At 43.3% G+C, this 9,401-nt stretch overlaps 1 protein-coding gene across 1 annotated transcript in view; it reads right to left on the bottom strand.

Moving 5' to 3' along the window:
* Positions 1–1,646: 1,646 nt before the first annotated feature.
* Positions 1,647–9,401, bottom strand: part of IRAK2 (interleukin 1 receptor associated kinase 2) — a 61,240-nt gene continuing 53,485 nt past the window's right edge. Inside the window, exons 11-13 of the mRNA XM_007075471.2 lie at positions 7,428–7,628; positions 3,908–4,199; positions 1,647–2,809 (exon numbers count right to left, since the gene is read on the bottom strand). Of these exons, the coding sequence (XP_007075533.2) occupies positions 2,697–2,809; positions 3,908–4,199; positions 7,428–7,628 (606 nt within the window). The 3' untranslated portion in view covers positions 1,647–2,696. The remainder of the gene's footprint in view (positions 2,810–3,907; positions 4,200–7,427; positions 7,629–9,401) is intronic.

Raw genomic sequence — 9,401 nt, 5'->3', positions numbered from 1 at the left:
AGGCTCTTTAATATCTGAAAATAATGGCTCCACTTGTCACTTAAAAATACGAATAAAATTATAAATTTTCACCTATTAATCAGCAATGATCAAGAAGCATGATAATATTCTTTGTAGCTGAGGATGGGGGGAAATGCATTCCCATACCTGATTCCGTGTAAATTGGTACAGCCTCTTTGGAAGGAGCACTTTGTAGTAACAAGAATGAAACCACCTCAACATCCAGCATTGGAAGCTAATTATATAAATTATAAAATATCCTTAGAGTGGAATACCAGGCAAAAAGACTAAAGTAATCCAAAAGTACTGTTGAGGAAGAATGGCCAGGAAGGATGTGAAAAAACATACCCACACTGAAGCCAGAAATTCCAACTCCATGTCTAACTCACAGTTTTGATCTTCGAATGAAAATTTTCTAATGAAATCTAATGATTAATGACGCTAAGCAAAAAGATAAAATTTTCATCATCTTTGGAAGGATACCCCAAACAGCAGCAATGGTAACTTCTGGAGAGAAGAAGCAAGAGACTAAAACCCCAGTGGAAAAAAGGCTTTTTTCCTAGCATGTAATGGTTTGTACTGGATTTTTTTGGTCATGTACATTTATTAACTTGGGGAAAAAAGGCCTTCCCTCTAAGGATCCATAGAAAGACATCATGGTGCCCATGAGCCCCCCCTGGAATTCATATCCACAAATGTCTATGCACATATTTACATCCTGTTGAGGGGAGAAGGTCTGTAGCTTTCATCAGATTGTCAGAGTGGTTCATTGACCTCTCCATTTTTTTTAATGTTTATTTATTTTTGAGAGAGAGACAGAGAGAGCATGAGCTGGGGGGGGGGGGTGCAGAGAGAGAGGGAGACACAGAATCTGAAGCAGGCTCCAGGCTCTGAGCTGTCAGCACAGAGCCTGATGTGGGGCTCAAACTCACAAACCGTGAGATCATGACCTGAGCTGAAGTCAGATGCTTAGCTGACATAACCCAGGAGCCCCTTCACTGACTTCTCCAGAAATGTATGAAGCCCTATTCTCGAAATGCTGGTATGTCTTGATAACCAGTACCCTACTGGCACTAGTCCTGAAAAGACCCTACTCACAATTGTAAGGTGCTTGCCACATTCCAGGTCCTGGTTGGGGCATATAACACACACTCTAGTTGACTCCTCACAGCCATTAGAGCTTAAAACAGGGGTGTCAGTACACATGGCTGCCCCTGAGACCCGAGCACACTCATCTTTGTTACGTATCAGTACAAAGCTGAACTTCTTGGGGGACTACTGAATGCTTTCACCAAGCAAGTTCTTCCCCTTGGCCTGATGACAAACACATGAAAAGGGTACTTTTTATTCTCTCCATTGTGTAGATGAAGAAGCAGAGGCTCAGGGTAACTCCCTAACCTGACAGATCACACAGCTACTAACAATCAACATTTAGAGGCAGCGCCCAACTCTTAGACACTCCATGATACCCCGTGGGACAGGGCACCCTTTCCAAACAAACTCATCTGGATACAATCAAAACTAATTACAAGATATCTGTTAACTTTATCAATGTATTTTTTTAAGTTTATTTATTTAGTCATCTCTACACCCAACGTGGAGCTCAAACTCAACCACCCTGAGATCAAGAGTCACATGATCTTCCGACTGAGCCAGCCAGGTGCCCCCCTGCCATGTATTTTTATTTTACGAAAAGAAGAAATCATTACAATAGTAGGACTATTTAAAATAGGACACACTGAATTTAAAACAGGATGTTTCCCAAAAAGATTTGCAACATGACTTTTCAAAAAAATACCCACTGCATAAACCTTAAGTACATGGCAGAAATCTATATTTATTGTCTTTTTATTTATTTTATAAAACAGGGCAAGTACATTTTCAAAGTACTTCTGTAGCCATTTCACCTGTTCCTCCCAACAGCCCTGGGAAGGAAAACGAACAGGTGTTACTTACAAGGAAACCAAGTTTCCAGAAATTAAATATGTGGTTTAAATAGCAGAATCAGACATGAAACTAGCTCTCCAGATTCTTCATTCACTCATAAATAATACATACTCTCAAAATAAAATCTCCACTGAAAATATTAGCATTAGTGGGATGGGAGGATAAAGGTGCTGAGTGGGCGTTAAATAAATATCTGTGGGTTACAAGATGCAGAAAGTGGAAAACCTACTGAGTCCTCTGCCAGGTGTCTGGCATTTGTAAAACTCGAGGCCTTGGTATGTGAATTTAAGAACTGTGTTAGGACACACAAGTTGAGAATCTTTCAGGCCATGGAAGTTTGCAGGAGTTGGTGGCAAATGTGACCCAGAGATCTTAACTTTGGAAAGTACAAATGACAGCACTCCTCGGCAGTTCTTGAGGGGTGTGAGCTGGGTAACAGTATTAACACACAGCCAAACCCATAAAATCGCCCACATCCTGGGCCCATGGACCGCGGTTTACACTTCAGTCTCCTAATACCCTGCTCTGACTGACAAATCCCAGAAAGGATGATGACTTCCTGTATTTTTTGTCTTGAAAAGCTGAGGTCCCTTCTTCCCTAGCTCACTCTGGAAGCTTTTCTTCCCGGCCCAGGAAAGCCGGGGGGGGTGGTGTTTCCTGGGAGATTTTGATTCGGCATCAGATCTATTTCTTGATTTGGTGTTTATCTTTCCAATTGAGGACAAGGATCCTCAGCTGTGTTCTAGTTATCAGGGGCCAAAAAGTTCAAGGCTGTCCAGTTTCCCTTCTTTGTAGAAGAAGATATTCTCCATCAGTTTCCTTTTGGCTTCATTGATCTCAATCTTCCATGAAGTCTCTGTAGCTGGCGTTCAACAGAAAATTTAAAGAAAGAACTTGAACGAACGGCATTTAGAAATAGTTACTATTATAATTCTTAGAAGTCAGACTTGGTCAGTTTCTCACTTAAATCAGGTTTCTGAATCAGGCCCTGAGCATAACGAGCATTTTCCCTGCTTCTGCCTTTGCAGTGAAGCCTTGCCACCTGCCCCCACTTTTCAGAAAGGCGGGGCCTTCCACGCTCCTTCTCATGGGTGGGAGACGTTGGCATGAACACTTACACCCTCTCTCTCTTCTCCCTCCTCTCTTCTCCCAATGGGAGGAAGATGTAGGTAGAGGTAGGGCCTGGGACATTCATTAAGCCATGTTTAGTAATGGACAAGGACACTGCATTAAAAAGGTCTTCTTTTTTTTTTTTTTTTTTTTTTTTTAATTTGAGAGAGAGAGAGAGAGAGAGAGGATGTGAGTGGGGGAAGAGAGGCAAAGAGGGAGAGAGAGAATCTCAAGCAGGCTCCACTCCACCACCCTGGGATCATGGCCTGAGCCGAAATCAAGGGTTGGACACTCAACTGACTGAGCCACCTCGGCACCCAGGCCTTCCAAATTTTTATTTCAGAAGGAAGCCTGGAGTGTTTGGAGAGGAGACGGAGAGATAGGAAGAATTCTGACTTGGTCCCTCAGTATGATGGGGGGCCATACAAAGGCTTTAAACAAGGGGTGACATGAGTTGTTTTTAAAAACTACGCTGGCTGGTCGCTGGAGAAGGGACAGGGTAAGGGGCCAGAGTGGATCAGGGGGGACACAGGGAGGCTGTGTGGTCATCCAGCAAGAAGACAGTAGCTTGGCCAAGAGGGGCCAGGCAATGCAGAGAAGCAGATGGAGCTGAGAGATATTTAGGCCAATGGATAGGACTGGGTGATGGGCTGGACATAGGCAGCCAGAGACAGAGGGAAGTATAAAGGATGACCCCCACCCAAGGCTTCTCTTTGTGCAGTCAGCTAGTAGGTGAACAGCTGAAAAATCAAAGAACGCATGAATTAGAGCAACAGAAGGAACAAATGGCAGGCTGAGTTAGAGACCCATAAACGAGCTTGTGTAAGCACATCATTCTCCACACACTTACCATCCTGGGGAGGCTCCGGACTGGCATAGGCTCCAGAGGAGGAGTCTGCCGGCGTTCCCCCATCAGCCTGCAGCCTGCCTTCTCTGCCCTCTGTAGGGGGGAGTGAGGCAACATCCCCAGCCCTGGGTGCTGCCCTCATGGAATAGGAGGCATCAAGGCTGGAATTGTCCACATCGTCCGTTTCTTCTGGGGTGTTGGAGGAAGAGCCTGTGCTCTCGGAAAGCCCACTCCAAGGGGACAACGTCTCCTGATCTCTCAGCCGCTCTTCCACAGCGGCCACAGAACCACACACCTTGGAGAGAGGAGAGATAAGAACTTTCTCTGAAATCAAAAATCTTACGGGTCTCCCAGGCCAAGAGAGAGAAAGAGGGAGACTGAAGAATCAAATGTTGATTCTTGCTGCTCTGTCTGGAAGAAGAGAGCATGTGCCTTTGAAAAGAGCACATGACCAAGATGGACCAAACATTGTATCCCATTCCTCTGACCTTAATGAGTTAAGGTTTGATCACGTGACCCAAGCTGGTCAACCAGAATCCTTCTCCGGGACCTTTCTACTTAACGCTTCTTGAGGAAAGACTCCACTTTCCTTTCTAGTGGTAGATCCAGACTCCCTACCCACACAGAAAACCTGTTCACAGCAGGAAAAATTAAGACCCCCACAAAGAATAAAACAGAGGCCAGAGATAGAGATAGATGCACTTTTGCTGGTTGAGACCCTGTGTCTCCTGTCTGCTATTTGTTTATGTAAGCCAATAAGTTCATTCATTCATTCACTCATTCATATACTCCCTCCCAGGCCCCCCTCCTGTGTGTGTGGGTATGTGTGTGACTAAGAGTTTGACTTAAATTCTATCTCTTTCAACTGGAAATGCCCCAAGTAATATAGATATTGCCCTTGAGGACATTTCTGACTAGGGAGGTTAGGAAATCAGAGGGAGGCAGGCAAGGAATGTTTCTTCTTTGTATACATACATACATACACACACACACACACACACGCACAAAGGGCAGACAGATATACCCTTAATAACAATGACACATCTCACTTGCTCAGTGCCTTTGCAATTTACAAAGCACATTTGAATGTGATGCACAGTGAGTTTTTATAGGTAAAAAATTTAAAAGACCAGAGCAATTAAGTTCCCTGCCTAAGGCTACTCAGCCAGTAAGTAACAGAACTACTGACCCCAGGCCTGCTTGTCTTCAAGTCCATGACCCAGATGACCTCTCATCTTCCCAGTTTATTTGTGCAATACTGAGGGCAAGGATCACTTCTCATTCCTCTTTGTATACCTTAAATGCCCTATCCCCTTTATTCTACATAACTAATGCCTCCTCATCCTTCAAGGTCCAGTTCAAATGTCACCTCTTGAGACAAATCTTCAGAGCATGTACCAAATAAATATTCACCAAGCTAAAAACTGCATTCCCTTGTGGCTAGGTGTGGCCATGTCACTAGATTAGGGCCTATGGGGTGTGAGAAAAAGTGATGTGTGCATTTCCAAGTCACACCTTTAAAAGGTAAGGAGTGTGTTCTCCTCTTCCTCTTAACCCCCTTTCAATGGCTGGAATGAAGATGTGATGGCCTGAGCTAGAGCAGCCATCTTGGACTCTGAAACGGAAGCCACACAGTAAGGATAGCAGAACAACAATAATATAGAGGCGGCCTGGAGTCCCCAGTAAAGTGGCGCTGCCACATCAGCTCTGAACTGCCTGCGTTGAAGCTGTTCAGCTAAAGAGAATAAATTTCTATCTCATTTAAACCACTGTATTTTGGAGTCTCCTCATTATAACAGCTTCATCGAGTGTCCTTTAATGAATACGTTGAACAAAAGAATAAAATAAATGAAGAGATGAAAGCCTGAATGAAAGAATAAGTGGTTCAGGGAGACAGATCTTTTCAGAACATAAATCTGATTACGTCCTGCCCCTGCTTCAAACCCCTAGTGTCTTCCTCAAAATCCTAACTGTGCCTGCAAAGCCCTAAATTATTGGGCTCCTCCTTTCTCAGCAGCCTCACCACAAGCCACTCTTCCCCATGTGCTTCTTGTTGTAGTCACTTACACCTTCTTCCAGACCTTTGACTAAGCCAGGCTTTCTCTCACCTCAGGACATCTGCAGGAGCTGCTTCTTCTGTTTGGATTGCTCTTTGCTTACAATCACTACCTGGGGAAAATCCTCCTGGGTGGGACCCCATCATATGCTATAGTGCTCACCACACAGATGACTACTACGCATTGTCTGTGAGCTCCAGAAAAGCAGAACTGGACCTGCCTTGTTCACCGATTTGATCCCCCCCGCCCAACACACAAGTACTGAATGAATGCTGTGCCACTTGGCACCTGGAACAGCTCAGGCGAAGAACAACCACTTGGGTCTCTAGCTCCTGCCACATCCCAGTGCAATATGGTGGACATGGGAATGAACGTGGAGTCCAGAGAGCTCTGACAGAAACTGACTCTGTGGCCTCATCTTTTCCTCTCTGGATCTTTACTTGCCCATCTATAAAATGACAGGCCTGGGCTACAGCGGTGGTGTTCAAAGACTTTTTTTTCAGCTACTAAGCCCTTTCCTCAAATGAAGTGTTAAGTACTCAGTACAATTATGTGAAGTAAAAGGGGGTGTCTGGTTGTAGTCCCGGGTGGGGCCTGCACCTCCCCGAGCCCTCTTGCTGCCAAAAGCAACTCCTGAGGTAACTGCAAGGAGTCCCTCTCTGCCAAACACCACTTGAAGATCACTGTTGGCCTGAGAGTCCTCTCGGGCAATCATTAGGTCCTTAGAAATACCCAGCATGGACCACAAATCTATACCTGTTACCATGGAAACCACCACTCTATATCACATGCATAGAAAGATGCTGTAGCCCCTGATATGTTTGATTTCTGGGATATCTGCCTGGCCCATGGGTTAAGGATGCTCCCTTCCTCTAGGACTTAGCCCTTCCAACTTTCTTGGGTTGACCCCCTGACCACCAGGTTTATAAACTGGGCCCCACTCCCCTTGTCTTACTTGACTGGCCAACGGGTGGACAATGACTCTAGGTAGGCCAAACAGGCTCTCTCACTGAGAGACTGGAATTGGGACCTGGAGACTTGATCTCCCAGTCGGGGTAGAACCATAGCATATACATAATACCCATGGCCATATCTCCTAACCAAAACACGGGTCAAAAAAAGGGAGCCCACAGAGAGGAGAGGAGGAATCAAGCAGATTCAGGGAAAGCAGAGTTCTATTAACTGAGTACAGGATCCTGGGCTTCCTGAGGCCCCCAGCACACCGCCCTCAGGTTCCTGAGCTACTCTCACTGGCTTCCCTGCTTTGCTCTTATGAGCTCCATTAAGTTGTGATGCTTGCAACCAAATAAGGCTCAGGTTTATGAAATCACATCTCGGTAAAGGGTTCAACCCCGAGTGTTAACCTAGTCCCTGGTAAAGCAGAACCACAGGGCCACCGGGACGGGAGGCCCACCCACCCCAGGGCAGGGCTCATCGCCAGGGTAAAGGCTGAGAGTGAGGCTCACCTCTGCCAGGCTGGCATTCCGCCTCCGCAGGCAGAGGCAGGCAGCCATGGCCAAGGCCTGGGCGCAGTCCTCCAGCAGCCTCCCAGCTCTCTTCTCCAGGTACTTCTGGCAGATCTCCTTAGCCATCACCTTTTCCACGCCCGTCTTCCTGCAGCAGAGTGAGGTGGTGCTGCTTGGGATTTCACTGAGGAGTAAATCCTTCTGTGGGAAGAAGAGGATAAACACTCCAGTGTGAGTTGCAGGGATGTGGGATTCAACCTGCACATTCCCCACCATCCCCCGCGACACACCAGGGCTGCAAAACTTCGCAGAAAACAGGATTTTAAGGGGCGCCTGGGTGGCTCAGTCAGTTAAGCAACTGACTTCGGCTCAGGTCATGATCTCACGGTTCGTGGGTTCGAGCCCCACATTGGGCTCTGTGCTGACAGCTCAGAGCCTGGAGCCTGCTTCAGATTCTGTCTCCCTCTCTCTCTCTGCCCCTCCCCCACTTGTGCTCTGTCTCTCTCTCTCTCTCTCTCTCTCTCTCTCTCAAAAATAAATAAAATGTAAAAAAAAATTTTTTTAACAGGATTTTAAGAAATAAAAGCATACAAGGATCCAAGAAACAAGGAAAAAAGCCAGAACTGGAGAACTGCTAAGTTCCCTATATGTACAAGGTGTTCCATAATACACCAGTACCACCCAGGGAGGGACTTAACATAGGCCTCAGTTGATTTACCAGGAAAATGGGGATAATAGGACTAACACAAAGATTAAAAGATATAACGCATCTAAGGCATGAAGTGTGACACTCGACACTGAATAAAGATTCAATAGTCTATTAGTGACCATGATAAATAGTAGCAATAGCTATGGTTTATATAGTACTCCATGCTAAAAACTTTATTTACATTCATAATTTAATCTTATTAACAATTACAGGCACATTTTTTTGATATACAATACATATTTTAGGGTGTAGGATTCTGACTCATGTATATTTATTTATTTTTTAAAGTTCGAGAAGCATTATTATTTTTTAAAGTTTTATTTATTTAAGTAATTCGTACACCCAACATGGGGCTCAAACTCATGACCAAGAGTCACATCCTCTACTGAGTGAGCCCCTAACACATATATATTTAATAGGAGATCTACTATATAAATATTGTGTATACTTAAAATTTTATAAATTTTATATTTATATATTATAAGGTTTATAATATTTTATACTACTTAGCAGAAATCTAAACTATGCATATGACAAAAGTTATGCTATATATTTTTATATAAATATATAAACATAAATAGTATAAATTATGTTTCATAATATTTCATAAGTATATATTTACATATTTACAAATATGTAAATATGTTGCAAATATATTAAATACATTGATTAAATATATTAAATATAGTATAGGGAGCTATGTAATATAATTATGTATATTTATTGATATAACATATAGCATATTGCATACAGCATTATAGCATCTTGTCATTGATACAACAATCTGTTGTATCATACGAAGCATTTACATTTATGTTTTATATTTGTGATATATTTGTGTACATAAAACATTTAATATAAATTTTCTACACATATTCTGTTATATATAATGTATACTTTAATCAGTATGTTATATGTGTACATATTTGTAATTATATTTCATAGAATATGTAGTATTTTATGTAGTTACTCATGTAAATATATGCAAATATTTCAATGTACTTTATGTTATATACAATGTTATATGCACTATAAATATTGTATAATATTTTATGCTATATAAAATGCAAAAAGTGATGGAGCTCCATGTCGCACATAATATAAAATATGAATATATATTTAAATATAAATATAGGGATGCCTGGGTGGTTCAGTCTGTTAAGTGTCTGACTTCAGCTCAGGTCATGGTGTCATGGTTTGTGAATTCAAGCCCCACACTGGGCTCTCTGCTGTCAGTGTAGAGCCCGCTTCAGATCCTCTGTCTC

Source organism: Panthera tigris, chromosome A2, assembly GCF_018350195.1.
Source record: "Panthera tigris isolate Pti1 chromosome A2, P.tigris_Pti1_mat1.1, whole genome shotgun sequence".
Taxonomy (NCBI): Eukaryota; Metazoa; Chordata; class Mammalia; order Carnivora; family Felidae; genus Panthera; species Panthera tigris.
This window is presented reverse-complemented; position numbering and strand designations above follow the sequence as displayed.